The 24,919-nt window shown below is 36.2% G+C and overlaps 1 protein-coding gene across 3 annotated transcripts in view; it reads left to right on the top strand.

The window, feature by feature from the left end:
• Positions 1 to 24,919, top strand: part of PPIP5K2 (diphosphoinositol pentakisphosphate kinase 2) — a 51,581-nt gene that overhangs the window by 10,064 nt on the left and 16,598 nt on the right. For 2 of the 3 annotated variants that reach the window (XM_049796299.1, XM_049796298.1), the window contains exons 3-21: positions 1,260 to 1,455; positions 2,258 to 2,348; positions 3,229 to 3,314; positions 4,710 to 4,864; positions 5,268 to 5,369; positions 7,123 to 7,284; positions 8,412 to 8,533; positions 10,070 to 10,171; positions 10,730 to 10,816; positions 12,359 to 12,434; positions 12,520 to 12,629; positions 13,620 to 13,705; positions 14,354 to 14,479; positions 14,591 to 14,712; positions 18,213 to 18,395; positions 20,380 to 20,521; positions 21,593 to 21,816; positions 23,396 to 23,523; positions 23,711 to 23,825. In XM_049796299.1, the coding sequence (XP_049652256.1) occupies positions 1,260 to 1,455; positions 2,258 to 2,348; positions 3,229 to 3,314; positions 4,710 to 4,864; positions 5,268 to 5,369; positions 7,123 to 7,284; positions 8,412 to 8,533; positions 10,070 to 10,171; positions 10,730 to 10,816; positions 12,359 to 12,434; positions 12,520 to 12,629; positions 13,620 to 13,705; positions 14,354 to 14,479; positions 14,591 to 14,712; positions 18,213 to 18,395; positions 20,380 to 20,521; positions 21,593 to 21,816; positions 23,396 to 23,523; positions 23,711 to 23,825 (2,415 nt within the window). Of the gene's footprint in view, positions 1 to 1,259; positions 1,456 to 2,257; positions 2,349 to 3,228; positions 3,315 to 4,709; positions 4,865 to 5,267; positions 5,370 to 7,122; positions 7,285 to 8,411; positions 8,534 to 10,069; positions 10,172 to 10,729; positions 10,817 to 12,358; positions 12,439 to 12,519; positions 12,630 to 13,619; positions 13,706 to 14,353; positions 14,480 to 14,590; positions 14,713 to 18,212; positions 18,396 to 20,379; positions 20,522 to 21,592; positions 21,817 to 23,395; positions 23,524 to 23,710; positions 23,826 to 24,919 lie in introns of all 3 variants that reach the window. The other variant, XM_049796300.1, reaches the window with a different exon arrangement.

The following is a 24,919-nucleotide window of genomic DNA, read 5'->3' as shown; positions in this document are numbered from 1 at the left end:
TTCATATTCAGATAATGATCTGTCAGTTATGTTTGGAAGTGCAACACACTTGAAAAGTAAGTATACCGTGAACTTTGAAGTAGATATGCTTGACCTTAATACAGAGTTTCAGGGCAGCCGATGTTGATGTGTTGGTGTATAGAAAGTGCATGCTAAATTAATCTTAAGTTATACCTTAGTTTATTATCCTTGCAGAGTGTTCTGAATTGTATTTTAGCACTGTGCTTACCGATTTTTAGTTTGCTTAAGACAAACTTAATTTTATTATGCATGAATTGTCATGTCACGCCATTTTTTTTAGCTGTATTTTACTGTTCTTTTAGTCTGTAACATTTCACTTTAGGGAATAGTCAGATTGAGTTTTCAATGATTGCAAGCATGTCTAAAAAATTTAAATGCAAGGAAGTGTTAATAAAACAACGATTAAAAGTAACTTGGAAATGTAGAGAAGTAGTGCAAAATTAGCAGCTCAGCTCAACTGAGTCACTGTGTTTTAGCAAGGGAAGGTAATTGGCTATGTTTTAATAGAAAACAGTAAGATGAAATAAAGGATTGTTCTGGGGGTTTGTTTTTTTGTTGTTGTTTGTTTCTTTTTAAACAGAGGAGTAGGTTGGCTGTTGCACTTAATACCACTTGGGGAAAGAAATTTTTAGAGGTTATAACATGAAAGAAAATATAGAGTATACAGAAGAAAAGTAAAACTGTCTATGCACAAAGTAGCTCAGAAATCTACAATGGTATTTTCTGGCTTACTAGTTTTCCTTTTCATAATTCAGTTGTAATATTAGGTAATGAGATGAGAAGCCTTGTAACTACTAAGTAGATGTAAAAAAATTACAAATGTGTAGTTTAAAAATGTAGTTTAAACTTATAGTTACAAAAATTATATTTTAAAAATGAATTCCTAGTTAATTTCAGAGTAAGCCATAAGTATGATTTCATTCAGATTTGACATTTCTGACTAGATTTTGATCCTGTGTATTTGCTCCTGATAAGATACTCTCAAAAAGTAGTGTAGAGCTATTGAACAGTTTCATTTTTTGAGGCATTTTTTCATAAGGATGCAGTGTGCCATGCTGTCATGCTGCATTTTGTTAATTGCTAGCAAATTACCTGATTAAACACTAAATTAAAGGTCGTACGTGAATTTTAACGGAAAATATCTGCTCTAGTATTGTGCTGCTAAGTGTGTTCTGAGAAAACTTTTGTGTTCTGAGAAAACTTAAAAATAATAATTGCTTTTTTCCCCTCCTCTTCAGCCACCAGAAAGACAAATTGCAGTTGGGATTTGTTCAATGGCTAAGAAGTCTAAGTCCAAACCAATGAAAGAAATTCTTGAACGCCTCTCCATGTTTAAGTACATAACTGTGGTAATATTTGAAGAGGATGTTATTTTGAATGAGCCAGTAGAAAACTGGCCTTTATGTGACTGTCTGATTTCTTTTCATTCTAAAGGTAAATCTTCTAATAATACCATAAATATTTTTGACATATAAATACTTTAACCAGTTTGAGGGTCTTTTTTTTTTTCTTGTAGTTTTATTGGATTTTCTGAAGAAGTGATTCATTTGTCTTGTTTAATATAGTACAACTAACTTTTGAAATACAAGCTTTTTCATTGCTTGAAAAAGTCCTGTCTGACATGGTATTTAAAATAGCTATTCCATTGTTAAATATTTGTGGAGCCAGTGGAAATGGTGATCTAATACTTACTTGGTCCAATAACCGTGAAGGCATACTTACTTTCTCAATGGGAGTGTTAGGTCTCCGACCACTTGTTCATGTATCTCTGCTAATACCTAGATTTTTTTGTAGGGCTGGGCAGTGAAGCAAAGATGAGTAGGCTGAAGTTAAAAATCATATTTTCAGGCAGAGGTAATAAAAGTCAGAGGAATTAATTTCAGAACATGTAGATTGGATGAAGACCTTTGTTCCTTGCAGTGGACTGTCAGCCACTGCAGATTATTATAGGTAAAAGAAAGCATACATGATCATCTGGCTCTATGGAAGTGGAGGGCATGCAGAGTGAGGAGGAGGGAATTGGAAACAGGACCACTACTTTTGGCAGCCTATACTGAAATGAGGCTGTAGTTGCTTGTCTTAAGCTGATGTTATGTGTGTCTGTAGCTGAGGGAGCATCCTCTCAACTTAAGCCATATCTCTGGCTGTACTCTAAAGCTTGAATATGAAGGTTCCAAACTATTTACTGATGTTGTTTCTTGTAGTTCTAATTTATTTGCCTTAATAAATTTTTTAGGATTTCCACTGGACAAAGCAGTTGCCTATGCAAAACTCAGGAATCCATTCATAATCAATGACTTGAATATGCAGTATCACATACAAGACAGGTAAGAAACACTAATAGCAAACTACTTTTAAGTCAGAGAATCTGTTGTTATTGCATAGCAACAGTTTGAGCGTATTGTACAGTAGTCTAAATAAAATTACAGTGAATGTTATGCTTTATTAATGTATGCATAGTTTTCTGGGATATGTCTTTAGGAGTGTTTTTTCTTTTACTGCTTTTATATTGATACATCTGAAGGTTTACCAAGGTAGAAATTTGGTGATATATTTGTCTAAAGCTTAGCAAATAAAAAAGTTTAAACTCTGAAAATATGTATAGCATAGGTATATATAGCAACTGTAGAATCTCCTGTAATTGTAGAAGTCATGTGAATTACCAAAGGTCTTTGTTAAGTGGATATTTAACAGAATTTGTTGGTATTCAAAGACTGTGTGGTTATTCAAAGTGATTTTTCTTCTGGAACTGCAATCATGCATAGCAAATATTAACAAAACAATAGTGAGCAAAATACATAAACACTGAAGCCTTCTAAACAGTGAGTAGACTTGCTATTTTGGATGCCTTCAACTGCTGTCCTGTATAAACTTTTTCAACCCTTCATGTTAATAATCTCCTTTAAGAAGAGAATTGCTGTTCTATATATGTAAATTGCTGTTGCACTGCCAGAGTGGGGAGGACAGGCCTGGCATAGCAAATTACATTTTTATTGATATTGATGAGCTTACTGCAAAGGTACAGCTGTGTCAGTGACCTTTAAAGCATTATTTTAATAAGTAGAGTATTATATATGTAATCTTATCCTGTGTGATTTTAAAAACAAAATTGTATGTATTTTTCTCCTCCCTTATTCATGGACTGTAAAATATAAATATTGGCAGGATTTGCTGTCTTACTGTGCAACTTCTGTTCTTTTCTTCTAGGAGAGAAGTATATGGTATTCTTAAAGCTGAAGGCATTTTACTTCCTCGCTATGCAGTTCTGAACCGTGATCCAAACAATCCCCAAGGTAAAAACTGATGACTGAAATACCAACCATTGGCATCTCTTTATTTCCATTGGAGAACAGTACATGCATAGCGGAATGCTATATCTCACTTGCTAGACAATTAATTCATGTGTGCAGAGGTTGATTTCTCCTCCAGAATTTAAAGTATTGTTGTGGATTAACCCCTGCTGGCTGTGAAGGCAGTATGTGAAACAGAAAAGGCTCTGAGGCTGTATAAGCGCTGTTCAGCAATAACTAAAACAGCAAGACTATTTTGGTCACAAATTCAAAACATAGCACCATACTAGCTGTTGTGAAAGAAATTAACTCCATCCCAGCCAAAGGCAGTACAAGTATACTTCTGAAAAGCATGATTCTGAAGCCTGGGGTCACAATCCTCTTACAGCCATCATAGAACAACTACAATATAAGGGCCTCCAAACTCAAACTGAGATTCTTATGTGTCACCAGAGAGCAGCATTCATGATGTTACATTAACCTCAATAATTAGTAATTTTATCTAAGAAAGTAATATTGACAGAAACAAGTCAGGCTATTTAATACTTTCCCTTCTAAGCACAAGCAACTTACATGTAAGGGAAAACTAGTCCAGACAGATCTGCACATGATATACTCTGAATATAAATTGGAATTAATTTTTTGTGTACCTGAAAACAAACTTAAAAGCTTTTTCTACTAAAATGAGAACTTACAGCAACAATAGGAGATTGCAATGACAGGTCAAGGCACAAGAGTAAGAGATAAGAAAAAATAAAGAAAATTGAAGTATTACTGTAGTGAAGCTCTTAAGAGGTAGGGAATTTTAGGTTAAAATGTCTGCGTAATCCAGGGGGAAAAGGACTCATTTATGCTACAAAAGTCAAATAAAAGCTACTGCAGGCAGCCAACTAGTAGTGAAGATTCCTGGCCCCTGATTCCAGAGGACCTAATCCTCTGTGCAAGGTGCATCAGTCACACAGTATGAGACTGTTCTTAGCCAGTTAAAAGTACTATTGCATCTGGCACTACACCATGTTCACTGTCCATCTGCCATCCCCCTGATATTTCAGAGAAAGGCACTGAAGAAAGACACAAACAGCCCTACCCCCGTCTTCAAAACATTTCCAGAAAAATACCACCCATGCAAGCTTATGCACCTGTAGGAGACAATTGCCTGTCTGACACTGAGGGAATCAACAGAAATCCTGGAACATAGTATTGAAATAATATAATATAGACATGGTACAGCAGACATGTTCAGCACATGATCATCAAGTCTTTGTGCAGTCAGTAACAAATCAGTGAACCAAAAATATAATATAATCTTTTTAATTCAACTTACAACATTACCCCAAATCCCTATCATTTCATTCCATGAATATATTATTACATCTCTGTTGTTCACTCTTTCTTCAGAATGCAACTTGATTGAAGGAGAAGATCACGTGGAAGTGAATGGAGAAATTTTCCAAAAGCCTTTTGTAGAAAAGCCAGTTAGTGCTGAGGACCACAATGTTTACATTTATTACCCAACATCTGCTGGGGGTGGAAGCCAGAGGCTCTTTCGAAAGGTGAGGGTATTGTACTGAAGCTATTGAAAAGTTGTAGGTATCTAACACAATTGCGGAGTAATTCTGTCGTATGCATATGTTAGCTGGGACCTGTTTTGTCATGTCCTGCTTGTGTAGGAATAGTGGCAGATCAGAAGAATTAATTTCAGAACATGTAGATTGGATGAAGACCTTTGTTCCTTGCAGTAGACTGTCAGCCACTGCAGATTATTATAGGTAAAAGAAAGCATACACTGTGAGTGCGCTTTTAGAATCTTACAAAAATCTTTTGGGAACGATCAAAACCTACTTGCTTCATTTGGTACAGGAAGTGTTTCCTCAGTACAAGTGTGTTACTTTAAAGAATTTAAAGTTTCTCAGGCAGTAACCTATGAGTTTATTAATAGAAAAATATTCATTTCAGATCGGCAGCAGAAGCAGCGTTTATTCCCCTGAAAGCAGTGTGAGAAAAACAGGCTCCTATATTTATGAGGAATTCATGCCTACAGATGGCACTGATGTGAAGGTATGACAACTGCGCGTTCTTAGTTATATTTAGAACAATCAAGTGCTCCAAGAGCCTGTCACTTTTAAAGATTAAAGTATACCTTTGTGTCAAGGATTAATTTTAATGAAGTTTTGATACAACTTGTAAGTACAGAATGTAATTCTTATTCTAGCTAAACACAGTACTTGTAATGTAGAGCAGCTTTGCCTATGTTGTTAGAATCGAGTGCTGGAGGCTTATTACCCAACACATTGTCTTTCTTTTTTGTATTGTATTAGTGCCAGAACAGCGTATACTTTCCTGTGTAAACAGATGTTGCCTAGATATTTTGTCTGAAGGTTACAAAGAAACCTGTAATTGTAGTAGATTTTACCAACTATCTTAGTATTCTAATTAATAAACAAAAATCACTAAAATTATATGAAGTTGCAGAAAATAATGCATTAACCTTATCTGCAATTATTTTCACTCTTGTTCATTTATTTTCTTAACAGCTGTAAAGATAGTTATCATAAAAGAATGCTAAAATAGAGCAATAACAGAATAGGTGTTAAGCCAGCCAGTTATGGAGATTATTTTTTTCCCTTTGTGTTAGTTTGGGTATTTTAAGCCCACAAAACGTATGAAACGGTTTACAATATGCATGAGAGCTCACCATATTTATACAAAAAGTAGAGGTTTAGAGAGTGTGAGATCTAATCCAATCTTAGGCCAAAGACCCCTTTATCAATAGCAGTCAACTTCTTCCACTTGTTGATATATGAGGGGAATGCTGGTTTTATGCTCTCAGACAAATTCTAGGTTTTTTATGTTACTATGTTTTCTTTAGCTGTACTCTTCAGATGGTTATACTGTGCAACACTTTGCAATAGGTTAATCTGAGTTTACAGATGTCTGTGTTAAGAGCTTTACAAACTGTTTCCACAAAGAAAAATTTCTTGCAACCTGAAGAGATATGAATGACTTGAGGGGTGGTGGACAGTTTTGACTACTTGTAGTGTAGTCATCAAGCAGCAGCTGTGGACTTTTAACACCCCAAAAAAATAATGGATTTTCTTCAGGTAACGAGACTGTCAGCTTTATATTAGGCAGCTTCACCCAACTTGTTGAATACTTTTTTTTAATCAAAGTTTAGAGTTTTGTTTTTAATTAAAGTGACAGTAGCCCATTTTTGAAAGCAGCTGACAAGACTCTTCTAGCATATGCCCCAGTCCTTTCAGTGAGAATTGAAACTATGGCAGAGTAGATAGCACAATCATTCTCTCAAGACCCTGCCTTGTCATGCTAAAGCTGGGCAGATCTTTGCTTGACTTAGTCCTGCCTAAAATTTGAAAATATTTTTAAAGGAAGGGAATCACTTAGTCCTGCAGCCAGATTTCTATTATCAAGTAAACTGAAATAATTCTCAAATTAATCTGCTCTGCAAGTTCTGCAGATCTTTTGGAGAGGAAAACATTATTTTTTACCTCTGTACCACCATAATGAAGGCACTAATTTTTATTCATCCAGTTTTATAATCACTATTTTTCTTTATCTGTGCTCCAGCTGTTTTCTCCTCTTGCTTTATTCTAGCTTGTCAGTAAATGATGGGTGTTCTCTGAAGGCAGAGAATGCCATTGAGGAAGGTACTTTAGAGTGACCTTTTCAATGATGAAAGCAGCTAGTATCTTTTGAAGTCATTATCACATTTGAGATAAATTTAGCAAAATATATGTGTATATGTAGTGTACTTAAATTACACTGAATAAAGAGTTCCTGTTTTTCCATAAAGGTATACACAGTAGGTCCAGACTACGCTCATGCTGAGGCCCGGAAGTCTCCAGCTCTGGATGGCAAGGTAGAACGAGATAGTGAAGGAAAAGAAGTGAGGTATCCAGTCATCCTGAATGCAAGAGAGAAGTTAATTGCTTGGAAAGTATGCCTTGCCTTTAAAGTAAGCTGATTACTTTCCTATCTGATCAAACATTTAGTGTTAATTAATTGTTTATTACATGAAACTTCCGTAGGGTTTTAGTGCACAGACCCAGCAGTGATAATTGCTGCAGAACTCCTAGGAAGGTGAAAAGTTAAACTTCCACATCCACACCTTTTTTTAATCTGGAAGAATTCTTCCTTTAATGCATTGAGAAGTTCTGGATGGGTTGCTTATGTTGCGTAAGTTTCCTGAATTCACATGTTGCTATTGTGCTTTGCTAGTCCATAGCGTATCTGTTCTGTGCATAATATGTTCACACATTTTGTTAATGGTTTGTAAGTTAGCAAAACACAATATCAGTGGAGTTTTTTGTACCTTTTGTTACCTAATATTTACATTGGGCCCAATAAATTTTAATTTGGTACCATCATGACTAGGTCCTTATTTTAAGTGTCTTATAGTTTCTATTTTTGCCTAGTTTTAAGATTCCTTTGTTCAAAACTGCATTCAATCTTGTACCTTTCTTTCATCTGTCTTATTAAATGCTGTCTTTCACTCTGTCTCATTACCTGTGTGTAACTAAGATGGCATAATGGAGCCTGTAGGTTGTGAACCTCCATCACCTAGCAAAGTGGCTTTGAGATCTAAAAAAGTAATCTGTTGAAATAGCATCTGGTATCCTGTACTAATAATGTCAATATTATATCAATGTCAAAACTAACCTGTCAAATTTAAATTTGGACAAAAAATGTTTTGATCAATATTTTTCATTTCTTGCCTGCCACCCTTAAAAAGTATGTGTAGGGGGAAACCACTATTGGAATGGGGAGTTTGTAGGCCCGTCATTGTTTATGCTGTAATCTTGAAGGTTAAGTTTGTGCACATGTGAACTTGCCCTTCAACACTGATACTGCAAGGCATATGTAGGAAGGCTAAAATCAAGTTGGGGATATAAAGTTAAAAATAGGAAGACGTTTGCATGACATGAATGAACCTAACATGGAACTGGCAAAAGGTACTAAGTATAAAATCTGTCATTTTTGTCATGTTTTCAGATGAATACCATGTTAAAATATAAAGTTCATTTAGAATAAGCAATCCTAAGGAAGGTGATCAATGACTTGAACTTTTATTCTTAAAAACAGCAAACAGTTTGTGGCTTTGATTTGCTGCGTGCAAATGGACAGTCCTATGTCTGTGATGTGAATGGCTTCAGTTTTGTGAAAAACTCCATGAAATACTATGATGATTGTGCTAAGATACTGGGGTAAGAGTTTACTGATTTATTTCAGGAGTTTTGCCTATTTGTTCTGTTGTATGTGTAGTTTATGTACTACTTATTCCTTGTTCCTAAATTAATTCTTTAAAATTAAATATACCATAAAATAAGGCATTAAATTAAATAATAAAATAAAGAAAATATTAAAAAGAATCCTAAATAAACTCTTTATTCCTAAAATCATCCAAAACATCTGAGTCTGAGTGTTTTGTGAACACTTAAAGCTAACTGAATAATTATTTTGAAAGCCAGATTAAGTTCTTAAAGGTAGTTGTGATTTTTTTCAAGTAGAGAAGCACCACTGGATGGATATACTTGCTGCTGTTTAATACGTGCCCAAATTAATGTATATTGTTCTTGATCTGAAGCAGCTGTATACCTGCATATTTGTGCATTTCATACTTATAAATCCAAACAGATGTAGTATCAAGGTGTCTTCTGTCATACCATCTTCTCTCTGCTACTGGGAGCAAAAAAAGGTATAACAAGGGATCACGTAGAATTGGGTAGTGAACTCTATGCCAATGAAATGTTGCCCTCAAAGCAGGCTGATCCCATTTTGACCCCATTACTGGCTTTACAGCAAGATTGCACTGATGAGACACAGCATGAGCTTCTGCGTTATCAGATGGTCTTATTAAATGGAGGAAGAACTAAGCTGAAATCCTAGACAACAACTGTAGTCCTGTTGTTTTAGGCCACTATTTTGAGTTACAGTTACAATTATCAGACCCATTTTGATTTCTCTTTATTCAAATAGATGTAGCTGTTGAATTCTCTGAAAAAAAGTTATCTCATCATTTTTTCCTCATGCTTTATTCCTTAAGGTAATATATTGCAGTGTTATTTTCAATAACAGCAGATTTTTTTCAAGCTTTTTAGAAATCAAATTTTGGCTTATGCTACTTTAAGATGCACAGGTTTTTTTCTGCTGTGTTACTGCTTCTTGTGTAGATAGTAATCTGAATTTCAGTATATTTTGCTGAAATACTTGGGAAATAGAACATTAGCAAGATTTAACAACCTTCTGTAGGTGGAGGCAGTGTTATTTTGTAGTTATGACTACAGACTTTACCTATTTTTCCAGTTCTATCACAGAAACTTTTGAGAAATTACCACTAAAGGTACCAGTTACTCTTTGATTAGAATGGCTTGCTGATTATCAGTGACTTTCAGTTAGGCAGTGGAGTCAGGTGTCTGAATATTTAAATGAACAAGACTAAATCATGTCCAAAGAAGTCTTTTAGGAACTGGAGTTCAAAAACTGAGGTTTCTTACAAATCCAGGGCCATTAGGCTGTTATCTCTGTAGCAGTTGTAGTAGCTTTAAACTGTTGTTTAAGTAGGTTTTTATTATACAATTAAAAGAAAAATATGCATCTAGAGACTCATGACTGCTAGTACACTAAAACCACATTGATAAAAGTGCATGTATATATTATCTATTTGGTTTGGAGTTTATATGTGGTGTATAAGCCATGCTTTAAACTTAGTGGGTTTTTTTTCTTTTTAACCCCTTTTTTAGAAATATCATAATGAGAGAACTTGCTCCCCAGTTTCAGATACCATGGTCAATTCCTTTGGAAGCTGAAGACATCCCTATTGTGCCAACCACGTCTGGAACAATGTAAGAAAATAGTAGCTACACTTGAATTGTGTGAACTCCTACTGTAACTTTTGTGTGAATTTTTTTTCTCTTCACAAGGTGTCCCCACTTTGGCCTATGAACGCTTGTTTTGTGTCATGGAAACAAGGAAGGAATCACAATTACTATGCCAGCAATCAGAGTTTCTGACCCTTAGTCAAGCTGAGTACAGAACAGCAGATTTTCAAGTGTAGCGTCTTATATACATAGCTTCCTTCACTGCTAATCATTGTTCCAGCACCAGCTTAATATGCACTTCTAATGAACATGCTCTCTCATTTAATGAACCTCAAAATCATTGTTTTAAAAACTACTTAAAATAGATTTTCTGTAGTTACCCAAGTCTTAAAATCAATATTTATATTTTATACCTTACATCATTTTCAGTTAACCTTATATTCTTGCATATTCTTCCATCACTTCTGTAGTTATGTCAGATAACTATGACTTTGTCAATTTTCTTGATTTGTGGTGGTTTTAATACTAAATAAGAGACCCTCATATATAGAATTGTGAAATATAATTCTTTTGAAATTTCAGGATGGAGCTTAGATGTGTTATAGCTGTAATACGCCATGGGGACCGAACACCAAAACAAAAAATGAAAATGGAAGTAAAACATCAGAAGTAAGTAGAATCTTGGTAAAAATTAGTTTGTGTGCTTTAAAGCAGAGCTCACTTCCTGGGGATGTGCAAACAATGAATTGAGCAGGACTTGCATCATACAAGTTGGATTTTGTTTTGTTTTGTTTTAAATCTAACTGATGTGGCAGCTAATGAACAAGTATGCACCTCTCTAACAGAACTGTCAAATTACTTGTGCAGACTTCCTTCATCACATCCTGTGCCTTGTGAACAGGATCTTCTTGATCTTAATGAAAATGCATTTGTCTCTATAGCTGCCTTTATTCAAAGTGATGCAGCAGAGAATATTTCTGGTTCACCATTTGGTTGTGTGTGGTGGGTTGACCCTGGCTGGGTGCCGGGTGCCAGGTGACCACCAAAGCCGCTCTATCACTCCCCCACCTCAGCTGGACAGGGGGGAGAAAATATAACAAAAGGCTTGTGGATCAAGATAAAGACAGTTTAATAAAGTGAAAGCAAAGGTCATGCATGAAAGCAAAGAAAAACAAATTATGTTATTCTCTACTTCCCATCAGCAGGCAATGTCTAGCCTCTTCCTGGGAAGCGGGGCTTCAGTACGTGTAGTGGTTGCTCCGGAAGACAAAAATTCCTCCCTTCCGTCTCCCTTTACTTAGCTTTTACATCTGAGCTGACGTCATATGGTATAGAATATCTATCTGGTTAGTTTAGGTCAGCTGTCCTGGCTATGTCCCCTCCCAAGATCTTGCCCTGTCCCAGCCTGCTGGTGAGGTGAGGCAGGGTGCAGATGTTGGAGAGACAGCCTTGATGCTGTGCCAGCACTGCTCAGCAGTAGCCAAAACACTGGTGTGCTATCAACACCTTTCTAGCCACTGATGCAGAGCACAGTGCTATGAGGGCTGCTATGGGGAGTATTAACTCCATCTCAGCCAGACCCAATACACTGTGACTTCTGCCTTTCTCTTTTTATCATAACAGTTCTTGTGTGAGCTGTGATCTTACTGCACCATCTTTTTGCTTTTTACTTTTTCCAAAGTTTGATGACCCTGAATTTCTGGTAGATACCTTCTTTATGTTAGCATTCATAAAGTGCCTTACGTAACTGGCCTGGAATTAGGTGCAATTTCAGTAGAAAGTAGCTACTTGTTTTGGAACTAGATTCCTGCATTCAGAGATACATGCCGTAAAAGTGTAGGACTGCTTATTTGGTATTTTTGGTCCCTACTTCTGTTCAGGATCATTCTTGAAGATTAAGAATTGACATAGCTGTATATTCAAATATTATGTCATTTGACATATAGAATATCTTCCACCCCTTGTTTTTTTAACACATAGCAAGTCAGCAAGGAATGTTTTTAGTGCTCATTTCTCTAATGTGTTGAAGACTTTCCTGGGAAATAGGATTTGAATAAATGTTGGTTTGACCTCTGTAGTGCGGGTCTTAACATGCTTTTCAAATAGTGTAAAGGTGCTAATTTCAGACAGCTTTAAGTTTAAAAGCGACTTGTTCAAGTAATATTTTAACTTACTAACTGCGGTTTTTAATCAGTGTTCTTTCTCCTAAAGGTTTTTTGATCTCTTTGAAAAATGTGATGGATATAAATCTGGAAAACTAAAACTGAAAAAACCAAAACAGTTGCAGGCAAGTTTGTGTTTATTTTCTTGCTGTGGTATTTTATAAGTAGAAAATTATTTATTTACCTAAATCCTATGTTTCCTTTCTTTAGGAAGTGCTTGATATAGCAAGGCAACTCCTTGTAGAACTTGGCCAAAACAATGACTCTGAAATTGAAGAAAGTAAAGCAAAACTTGAACAGCTAAAGACTGTGTTAGAAATGTAAGTGTCTGATTTTCAGGTTTCATAGCAACAAAATTGCATCTGCTGTTTTGACCAGTTACTACTTGGACTGCGATGGCTATCAAATATGTAATGATATATTAATTCAAACACAAGGATTATCAAGAGAAAGGATGTTGTGTTTGACATTTTGAAGAAGAACTGGTCCATCTCTCTGATTTTGCTCCTTATCTTTTTAATTGAACTAATGCTTTATCTAGTGTCTAAGTATACTTTCTACATGAAAAAAGTTACTTTCTTTGATCTCAAATTTTATCTTCTTGCATGTTTTTAAAATGGAAGTATTTGAGTGCAGGGTCTGCTTCTTGCAGTGTGTGACATAACGAGGTCTGATTGAGACAGTAAGAACCTTAACCATGTGTACTGTCTACTTGCAGGAAGCTTGGAGGATTCCAAATACCTAAGACTTTGTATATTAAACCTAAAATATTTAATAATTAAAAAAAAAAACAAACAAAAATAACACAACAAAAAAAAACCACCTAAGGCTTCAAGGCTTGTTAAAGATCTGGGGTCTCAGAACTCTAAATGGTAGTAGATAATTTGAGTTTAAAAAAAAAACACAAGACAAAGACAGTTATTATTGAAATTTAATATGATTGTTTGAAATACTGAGTTCTACTTGAGAACTTAATTGGCTAATAAAATAGCTGTCTACACTGCCAGGTCAGATTCTGGACACTGATAGCCACTGTAGTTGTGGATGTGAATAGATAAATTACTTGTGCAATCTGCAAATACCTTTTTTTTTTTTTTTTTTTTGTCTGTCAGTGTTAATGTTCAGTGTTGTGAAAAAAAAGTAGTAGATAGTATTTTTAAATGTTTCATTGTAGAATGGTTGATATTTCTGTAGTCATTCTATGCTTCTTGAGTTAGGTTTGTTCTAAGCACTGCTTCAATAAACAGTGGTCAAATCCACAAATGTTTTACTCCCTCTTCCTCTCTCACTTTCCCCTGTTCCTACTTCAGGTATGGGCATTTTTCAGGCATAAATCGCAAAGTTCAGTTGACATATCTTCCTCATGGTTGCCCAAAGACTTCCAGTGAAGAGGAAGGTATTGTATTACTTTGCACCTAATCACTTAGTACCATGTGTATGTAAATAGTCATGGACTAGTGGTATAACATGTCTTCCTTCTCAAGAAGGAATATGTTGTTCTGAATGAATGTCTGTACTCAGTGTCTCTTAATCTCCTAAATCATACACCTAAAACTATGTAGTATATTTATATTTTAACACTGTTCTTTTGTAACAGAGTAGAAGGGTGATTCACCAGGAACTGTTTTGGGATCAGGATGTGAAAATCCCACTCAACATTTACTGCTGTCTTGAAAACTTTTATAAGCTTTTCTGGTCCTTGACCCATAGTTATTGGCTGAAATAACTGTGGGGTACTTAGTATCCAATTTGTTTTAATTTTTCTGTTTCAATTTACTTTTTGCTTCAGATTTGATGCTAAATATTTTTCACTTATGTTTTCTCCGTGATTATAACTACTTCAGGTTTCTCTGTTTAAGTGCCCATTTAGTTCTCCAGTTCAATATTTTCTTAATGTTACAACACTACTAAACATATATAATGTTGCAGAGATCCTTTACTGAAGCCCTGCACAGTCCAAATATTTTTGTTCACTTGCAAAAAAAAAAAAAAAAAGATTTAGAATATGCTTCACTACTAAACTTCTCTCTCTGTGTACAATTAGATAATAGAAGAAATGAGCCATCCCTGCTTCTGGTTCTAAAATGGGGAGGAGAATTGACCCCTGCAGGCAGGGTCCAAGCAGAGGAACTTGGAAGGGCTTTCAGGTGTATGTATCCAGGTGGACAAGGTAAAAAAATAAATATATAATAATAATAAAAAAAAGTGTTGAATGGCATAAAACACTTTTGAAGGTAATCAAGAGCAAAATGAGAGTTTGAGCAAAATGTTTGTTTGGTAGGAGATTATGCTGGATTTCCTGGATGTGGTTTACTTAGATTACATAGCACTTACCGACATGATCTCAAAATCTACGCTTCTGATGAGGGACGAGTTCAGATGACTGCAGCAGCTTTTGCAAAGGTACACTGTGAAACTGTATTTTCAATTTTAAAAATTCTGATGATCTCAAGTTTGTTTTTTCTGTTGACGGCTGGGAGAGATTTATGGTTTATTAGAGTCCAAAGTGTATAATGAGGCTGTGTTTTAAAAGAAATGTATTTTCAAAGAGTATTTAGTTCGATGTGAAAAAGCATCCAATTAATGTGCCAAGCGTTTTAAGTTCTTTGAGCAGATGCAGACAGGTTTTAATTGTACAGCCCTAACAATATAACTTAGTCTTTTCCAGTAACAACCTCCAAAATCATAGAATCATAGAATGATTTGGGTTGGAAGGGACCTTAAAGGTCACCTAGTTCCAGCCCCCCTGCCATGGGCAGGGACACCTTCCACTCGACCAGGTTGCTCAAAGCCCCATCCAACCTGGCCTTGAACGCTTCCAGGGAGGGGGCATCCACAGCCTCTCTGGGCAACTGTTCCAGGGTCTCACCACCCTCGAAGTAGAGTTTCTTCCTGAAATCTAAGCTAAATCTACCCTTTTTCAGCGAAAACCCTTACCCCTTGTTCTATCACTACACTCTCCCTGGTAAAGAGTCCCTACCCATCTTTTCTGTAGGCCCCCTTTAAGTACTGGAAGGCTGCTATAAGGTCTCTCCAGAGCCTTCTCTTCTCCAGGCTGAACAACCCCAACTCTCTCAGCCTACACTCACAGGGGAGGTGCTTCAGCCCCCGATCATCTTCGTAGCCCTCCTCTGGATCCCCTCCAGCAAGTCCATGTCTTTCTTATGCTGAGGGCACCAGACCTGGATGCAGTACTCCAGGTGGGGTCTCCCAAGAGCGGAGAAGAGGGGGAGAATTTCCTCCCTTGACCTGCTGGCCACGCTTCTTTTAATGTAGCCCAGGATGTGATTGGCAACATTTTTAGTTCACACCTTGCTTATCTGTTTAGTGCTTACTTTCCTCAAATTTTGCCAGATTTCTGTGACAGATTGTGTGTGTGTGTTGGTTAAAGCACAGACATTAGAACTGATTTGAGATAATGTATTTATTTTACATGAGCAAAACCTGCAAGTTTCAATCACTTCAGTGATTTGAACCAGAAGATTTGGGGTTCAAAAGGCAACACTTTTCACTGAAACCATGTTTCTTTCATTGGTTTGTAAATTTATAGAGGAAATTAGAGAGTTTGAAGCTATTAGAAATGTGGAATTAATAAGCTACTTCGCATATATTTTAGTGGAAAATTGTACAGACTATACATTCATGCTTTTTTTGGAATTAATAGAAGATCTTTCTTAAAGTTTTTACAGGAGACTTTTTACTTTGGGCCTGTCAAAATGGATACCTAATAAGTAAGACATGGTAGCAGTACTACATCTTGGCACTTAATAGTAATCTTTTTTTACATGTATTTTTTGACGTGAAATTATAAAAATTTTGTAGTGATGTTTAAAAAGCATGAACTTTTTTTTTTATTACAAACATGAATTTATAGGAATTATTCATATAAAAGACAGAATTCAGAACATCCTACATCTGTAATGCTTGCCAAAGTATTCTTTTACTTCTCTTCATGCTAGGCAAATTACTGTTTTGCTCCTCCTCCCAAGTAGCCCTTTGCATGCATAATACTTCTAATTGTTAATAATTTATTCACTTAACTTCCTCATTTCAGTGATCTTTTAATTGTGTAAGAGGACACAGACAGTGCAAGTGTTACATAAATACTTTTTAGGTGAATGAGTTTCAGTAATAATAGTGATAGGTAGGTTTAGGTTTCATGGGGCCATTGTAGGTCATGTAGTCCAACTCCACACAGCACAGAGCCAGTTTGGATGAGGTTCCTCAGAATCATACCCATCCAAGTTCTGAGTATCTCTAGGAGTGGAGACTTCACAGCCTCTCCAGGTTTTTAATTCTATCCATCGTGTTCAGGTTGTGTCTCTGTTCCTCCCAAGCAGCCCTTCCCTGTTTCCACCTTCTGTATGTTCCTTTTTCGTCCATGCTGACCTTCTGCATGATTTTCCATGTCAGAGTGGACTGCTCTCTTGCTTTGAGGAGGTTGTCTCTGGAGATCATCCAGCTGTCCTGGGTACCTTTGTCCTTCAGGACACTCCTCCATAGGATTCCATGAACAAGCTAAAGTCTGCTCATTTGAAGTCCAGGGCTCTAATGCAATTATTTGTCTTGTTCACTTCTACAAGGATCTGTCATAATATCAGGTTTCAATTATCAAGGCTGCCATTGACCTCCACGTTCCTGACACTTTTGAGTAACAGGTCCAGAAGAATGCCTCTGCTCAATAGTTCATCAGTGACCTGTGTCAAAGAATTGTCCTTGGTGTTTTCCAGATATCTGGATTGCTTGTCCCTTGCAGTATTGCCCATGCATGAGGTACCCAGGTCTAAGGGATCCCATGGAAAACAGGGCCTGCAATCAGGAGGCTTTCTGCAGTTGTGTTAAGGCTTCATCTGTTTCCCCTTTTAAGTTGGGTGGTCTGTAGCAGAGGCCCACTGTAATGCTGCCCTGTGCTTATTTGTCCTCTGATCCTTACAAATAAGATCTCAACTTGCTTGTCACTAGTTTGAAAGCAAAGGTCCTGGTGTTCAAGCTACTCCTTTATATGCAGCCCAACTCTGCCTCTTTGCCTTCCTGGCTTCCAAAAGGCCTGTTATCTGGCTATAGCAAAACTCCATTCATGTGAACTATTCCACCACATCTTTGTAATCTGAATAAACTTAAAGCTCTGCAAGTGTTCAGACTTCTTATTTCTCCTGTTTGTTTCCATGCTGCATGTGTTGGGGCAGAAGTATTTCAGCCATTTGTCCTGCTTTCTCCTTGGTCAGCAGACTTGAGGAGACACCACTTCATTTCCTTCCTTATCCTAGACCCCTTCTGTTGCCAGAAAAATCACAAAAGTTTCCAGCCTTCTCCATTTTGGGAGTCTCCATTCACCTCTTGTTCAACTGTAGCCTTTGATTGTCCTTCTGTGCCACAGAGAGTTTGGGCTTTTGGCTTTGTAGGGTCTCTGCAAAGACCCTGTCTATCTCCCATTTGTCCTCCCAGATGCTATTCAGTGTGCTAACTCTTCCCATAGCTGCTATCTGGTGACTCAATGCCTTGAGCAGAGCATGTCCCCCATAAGTCAGGCTGCTGTTGCTCCCAGCCTCAGGGAGAAGGCACCATGCCCTCCGTGCAACCCAAGACCTGAACAGGTATGGCCTCCCAGGAGCAATGTTGGCACCACTGAGATGCTAGGGTCACTTCAGCTGGTGTTGGGGATCATGATTTATGACCCATTTATGTCACCATCACTGTTGCACCAACTATAGCAACCCTGCCCACCAAGGCAGTGTTTTAGGGGCCATTTGTATGCAAGTATCTGCATTGTCTGCCAAGTCCCTGTTTATCTAACCCATACGCAAGTGATACAATCTTGAATTTAAATTAGTGGTTTGGGTGGTTTTTTTAAGATACTATATTCTCATCTTTGTGTGTTTGCGTGATTGTATTATTCGCTTCAGGGACTACTGGCCTTAGAGGGAGAGCTGACTCCTATTCTTGTCCAGATGGTAAAAAGTGCTAATATGAATGGTCTGTTGGACAGCGACAGTGATTCTTTAAGCAGCTGTCAGCATCGTGTTAAAGCAAGACTCCATGAAATTCTCCAGAGAGACAGAGAATTTACTGCTGATGACTATGATAAGGTTAGCATATGATTAGTTTCCTATAAAAAGAAATAAATAGCCATTCAAATTCTTGTGTAAAAGTAATGAGCAGTGATTTTATGTATCTATTTTGAAAAATTACTTGTGTGCTTGCAAATAGTTTGAACTACAAAGGAAGCTGTACCAATTGCGATATTAGATACTTTGAGCTGTCTTGCAATTTGAAAAATCAGAATGCCTACAAACTTTGAAATAGGAGTATATAGGGACCTCATTCATAAATCTTTTTCAATGTTCCATTAAAAATATTTTAACTATTCAAGAAATGAAACAATTTTCTTTACACTTTCTGTAATCTTTACTTTGCCAGTGTGTGGTATTACAAAATGTATTGCCTGCCTACTGCAGTTGTTTCAATATTTGATCCACTACAAGGCCTTTTTTTTCAATTCAAAGAATACTAAGATGCTGAAAACCAGTAGAATACTTTCTAATTAGTGAAAGGAAATATCATGTTAAAGTAATGCATATTAATATAGTTTATGCTGACTTGGTACAGAACACACATGATTGTTCCTGGTTTTAAATATAACTACAGTTTGTTATTGTTAAGAAACTTCTTTCTCTTTCAATTGCCTTTACTCTTTCTGGTAAAACAACTAAGTACAAGTCCTCAAATGAGGTTTAAGCTTAAACTGCTGTTTTCTAAAAGGTATTGAGAACAATTATTGAAAAATAATTTTACTAACCTGCATGTACGGATCTATGTGGATTCATTTAAAAATATAGATTAAAAGTGTCATCCAAACCACTGCCAGCAGTGGATTCAGCAGTACTTGGAAAAAGTGAGAGGATACAAGGTCTCAGGGGTTTATTTATTTCCCCCCTTCTTTTTGCTGTATAGATATAATGGGATTTGAAATGTGGCTGGAACTAATAGAGCATACTCTTCTAAGACAGTCACTGGAAGTAACTAACCTTTGGGATTATGAAGTGATAATTACTTTTGGGGGATTTTTTTGTTTGTTTGTTATCTTAACTTACTTGCAATTTGGGAAAACAACATGGGGTTTTTTTTCTGTGCCAGAACACGTTTCCTATTAATTTACTTGGTCATAATAGGTAGGAACTGCTTACTATTAGGTAGAGGGCAGAAGTTTTCCATATCCAAATTATCCTATGCATTTGAGCAAACTGGGGAAAGTGCAAATATGTATGTGTGTTATGTATATAAATTATTGTTTAATACTATTGTTTGTGTATTTTGGATTACACAGACTTTTCTGAAAAAATTTTGAGGCTAAGCCTCACTTACATGGATTTTGACTGTATTGTTTTAGTGACACTCAACCTGATGGTGATAATTTGTAGCTCCTGCAATTTCTATAATTAAGTCACTCTAAGGACATCTTGTATGTTCTTGATATATGAGCATTTAAAAGGTTTCTTTTTGTTTGTGTGCTGCAGTCCTATAGAGACAGAAACCTAAAACAGGAAGAGACAAACTTTTTTTCAGGTATCAGTTACTATTGCAAATCTGGTGGTTCTTTCCAGTTATGCTAAGTAGGGTACTTTGTAGAACAAAAAGTATTTTACAAGACATGTAGCCTAACAATAACATTTCTTATATAATTTTTTTAAGCTTTTGAATACAATAGTTACTTGAAAAGAAGCTATGGAAAGTTGCTAATTGTGTACAAAGTTTTAAATGTCTTTTCAATTTTCCTGTCTTGGAACAAATTTGAGGAACTCCTGAAATTGCTCACATTTACTGGATAGAATTAGTTGCTCTATGAATTTCTTGTTACCTTTGAATCTCTAGTAAATCTTACTACCTTTTAATATATATTCATAATGCCTCAAAAGGAGTAGATAATTGAGAAATGGTTTCAAAAATTAATAGCAACCTACTTGAATGCTTTTTTCCAATACTTGGAATCTTTCAGACGTTCCATCTTATCTCTTAGTTCTTTCAAATCTGGTCAGCTTGTTTAGATAATTCTGTTTTTATTTTAAATTGCAGCTTACTCCATCTGGAAGCATGTCATTGATAAAATCAATGCAGGTTATTAAAAATCCTGTAAAGACATGTGACAAGGTCTATTCCTTGATCCAGAGCTTGACTTCGCAGATCAGGCAAAGAATGGAGGATCCAAAGTCTGCAGGTACTTAAACTTCTCTTGTTTACATCTGAGAAAAAATTGTAACATAACTTTTCTTCATTAAACTAGCTTTTAGCAGAACTTTAATAAACAACGGGTTAGGGATTTTCACAGTCTGATTCCATATGCATAATTTTACAGTAAAAAGCAGGAGGAACATGTGGTTGTATTGCAGGTAAGGACTTTTAGTGGTGTTCAGAAGTTCAGGCTAGTCCTCAAATGTTTGCAGAAATTCTTGTCTTAATTATTCAAAACTCAGTAGTCCACAAAAGTAATAGGAAAAGCAGATGGTACTAAAGCTAAGTTACATGGGTACATTTTCATATTTAAGTATCCTTGCTGAAGATCTGTTTCTTGCTGTATGATGTGTAGTAGTATTGCATAGAATGATGCTCAGTATTAATGGTGGTGAACCAGTGACACAGGAAAACTAGAGCTGGAGGTGACCACAGTGCTTTTTTGGTACTAGCTAAATACTGGAATACTTGCTATCAGTGTTCTCTGCAGCATGTAGTTTGCAAGCAGCTTCTGTTCTGAGGTTTAGCAGTAGAAGTGTCACCTGTACATAATATCAGTGGGTTTTGTCTATTTGGTCTAATCTCCTGTCCTGGAATGGGGATAATCCAGCCTTTCTACGAGGCTCTTGGCTTTTGCTATTGACACATGCAGGAGAGAGAGTCAAATGGGATGTGTGGTCTGTTCTAAAACAGAGATGTTGTCATGCTCCACTTCGTCCCTTCTAGAATTTTCTCCCAGTTTTTTTTTTTTGTTGCTTTTTTTATGTATGATCTCTGCTGTAGGACACTATTCTTTGCTGTAGCTTTGCTTAAAGGGTCAGTAGCGCATTTCTGCAGCGAAGCTTTCTACTATCTGGATGTATCTATGTAGCTGTGATGCTTTCAGCACTAAAATTAACCATATGTGTACGTCTGTTCCCTCCTCTTGGAAGTAATAAGTTAACTTATTTGATCCCTTCTATCTCTCTGCTTTCAACTGCTACTACCATGTAATTAAAATTTCCCTTTTGTACTTGGGTGGTCTTGATGACTTCGATGACTTGATGTGTCTATCCAGATATTCAGCTGTACCACAGTGAAACACTAGAACTGATGCTGCGCAGGTGGGCCAAGCTGGAAAAAGACTTTAAAACAAAAAATGGAAGATATGATATTAGCAAAATTCCCGATATTTATGACTGTATAAAATATGACGTGCAGCACAATGGCTCCTTAAAATTAGAAAACACAATGGAATTATACAGGCTTTCAAAGGCTTTAGCTGACATTGTGATCCCTCAGGTAAGCAATTTCAGTTATTAAATAGAATAAGTTGTAGAATAAATGCTTTTTCAAATTTTGTGAAAACATCTGCTCTGCCTTTTCTATTGAAGGTTCCTGTATTGTGCAGTAGTAGAAGCCTTTAACATTACCTCTTATTTTCTGGTAGCAAGCTGATTATTTTTTTGTAAGAAAAATTTGATTCATAATTCACTAAGCTGTGTTCAGAATGAATTTTTCTAGCAAATTAAGATGTGAACATGTTTGCTTCCTTTACTGCAGTGTAAAGTGGTTCATCTCAGCCATTCTTCATAGATTTAAGTAGAACCCCTGTGAACAACTGTGCATTCTGAAACTGCATTTAATTTCATTCTTCCTGCTTTTAGAAATTTCATTTTCAGGCTCTTTGCAAATTACGGTTAATCCTAATCTATCTAATTTCACTTGTCTTAAGCATTTTAAATTTTAAAAGACCTTTCTGCTGCTTCAAAATGCTGACACTCCCTGATGAAACTGTACACATTAAGTATCATGGAATTTCAGGCCAGAAACAGACAAGTTAAACTTCCACATACTACAGGCTGTTAAACTCAGGTTAGCTCTAAAATGTTGTAGACTGCAGGACATTGAATTGTTTTGTGATAACAAGACAGAGCAGACTAAAGCTTTCCCCATGTGTCCCTGCAGTTAGAGCACTGTTTTAAGAGTGGTATTACCCATATTATATGCAGCGAGTGAGGGATCTTCTTCCTTTCCCCATCTCTCAAACTGCCTGACAGCACGGAGGACAAAAAGACCAATGATGCAAGTATGTGTTGTGTTATATGGGTCTGTTAAGCTTAAATTTTGAATAGAGTGTTAGAGAAGAATAGGTAAAAATGAGAACACATACTGAAGGAAGAAGAACAAAGAAAACTTGATAAGTGTACATAATGCAAAGGAAAAGTGCTTATGTTGCTCTCTAGGGTAGCAAGAATATCCATCAAAATTATGAGAGCACTTTCATGTCATGTGTAGAACAGAGCATGAAGCTTCTGGAAGAGAAGATTTTAATATATTGGAGATACTGTAACAGACATAATATTGTTCTAGTTGTATTTAACTACTATTTTCAGTATTATTTGAGGTGAATAGGAGAGCTTTCTGTGGGGTGGTTTACCCCAAACTAAGATAGACATATTAAATAGATAATATGCCTATGTCTCTTTATTGACTATTTTAAAAAAAAAAAAGTTACTTGAAATCAGGTGAGATGAAATGCATCATAGATGTCTAAATCTGGAGAGTGCAGTGGGGGGGGAGGAGGAGGAATAATTCCCTAGATGTTTTGCCTAAGAAAAAGAGCTTCATTGTAGCCGAAGGTGAATCCACTTTTGTGGTTTAACTAGTGAATGAAAAACTGTTTCTCTGTGTCAAATCAAACAGCAAAAAGGCAAACCACTTGTTCCTTGAAGGGATGCCAGTAATCAAATGTAATAAAGATGTTAAAACAATTTGCAGCCAGAGCAAACTAACAGATGACTAATTGGCTTTAATATACAAGCTTTGAATTAGAAGGCATTTTAATCTTTAACTTAAAAGTCAGTTTCTTCTTACACAGGAATATGGTATTTCTAAGGCTGAGAAACTAGAGATTGCCAAAGGTTACTGCACTCCTCTAGTTAGAAAAATCCGTTCTGACCTTCAGAGGACTCAAGACGATGATACTGTAAATAAGCTTCACCCTCTGTAAGTCTTTTACTTTTTTAATTTCTGTAAGACTTAATGGAGATATTCCATAGCTTTCATATTTGAAATGTCTTACTAGCTCATAGTAATTTTAAAAGTATGATTTATTTATTTGTTGACAGCTATTTCTAAAATAGGGACACATCTCATTATGGTCTAATAAGTTTTGGGTTTTTTTTCTTTCAAGTTACTCCAGGGGTGTTATGTCCCCTGAACGCCATGTTCGTACACGGCTGTATTTCACCAGCGAGAGTCATGTCCACTCCCTGTTATCCACCCTTCGTTATGGTGCCTTATGTGATGTAAGTTGAACACTTTTTCTAATAAAGCTCTGATATTTTGAGAGGAACCAAAAGGACTCAATTGTACTAAGACTGTGTCAATTGAAAGCTTAATTTTCTTACATGGCTTTGAAATTTATCACACTTTTTCAAACATTTGATTTCTTATTATATATGCAGAGACATATTTCAAATTGCTGGTGTGCACACTGGTAGAAATCAGCAAGCCCTTTAAAGTAATGCTGAATTCCACTGGTGTGTTCAGCCGTATATGTTATGGTCTCAAAGAGATTTGAAAAGGGCAGATAATCCATTTTTTTCTCTTATGTTGTCAGCTATAATTCTTTCAACTCTTTTTCCTTCAAGTCATCATTAAGGCTTCTCTTGAATTCACTTTTGGACTGGCTTATTATTTTTGACCCTTGGCATATTGTCAAGACCTCCCTACCTGACTACAAGAATGGTCATGTAATGCCAAGTTTCTCCTGTTCAGTGGATTGTCTTACTTTCCTATATTGTTGTAGAATACCTTGAAGGTGGTGCATTATTCTCCATCTGATTGGTTTTGAAACAAAGGACTAAAAAAACCAAGGCGTCCAGATTTAGAAATGACTTAATTGAGCTCTCGGAGAGGGTAAATCCAGCACCACAAAGCCTACATGGCTGCTTCTGAGGCATTGCTTGATTAATATACTAACTTTTGAAATGGTTGTTTTGACATACTTGCTTCTGGTAATAGATAACTAAACTCATTAATGGCAAAAGCATTTTTAGTCCTAGACCTTGGTGACATGCTACAGCAAACACAGTCCTAGTTTTAGGCTGATAAACTTTTACATTTCCTTTAAGGTGGATTACTAAATCTTATTTTTCTAGAGCATGAAAAAAGGTGAATATTCATTTTAAATAGTTTGGGATGTAATGGTTGTATTTCTTCTATATACTAGAAGCCTTCGCTTCCTCTTTGTGTTTGACTGGTAGAGTGGTATCTAGAAACATTTTCCACAATATACTAGTTGAAACTAGTTTATTGCAAAATTAACAGTTCCCATAAGGAGAGTTTAAAATGGTGTCTCTGTCTATAAGACATATATCATCATTGGCAAAAGAACGTG

This window comes from Accipiter gentilis, chromosome Z, assembly GCF_929443795.1.
Source record: "Accipiter gentilis chromosome Z, bAccGen1.1, whole genome shotgun sequence".
In the NCBI taxonomy this organism is placed as follows: domain Eukaryota; kingdom Metazoa; phylum Chordata; class Aves; order Accipitriformes; family Accipitridae; genus Astur; species Astur gentilis.
Note: the sequence above shows the minus strand (reverse complement) of the source record. Positions and strands in the feature narration are given on the sequence as shown.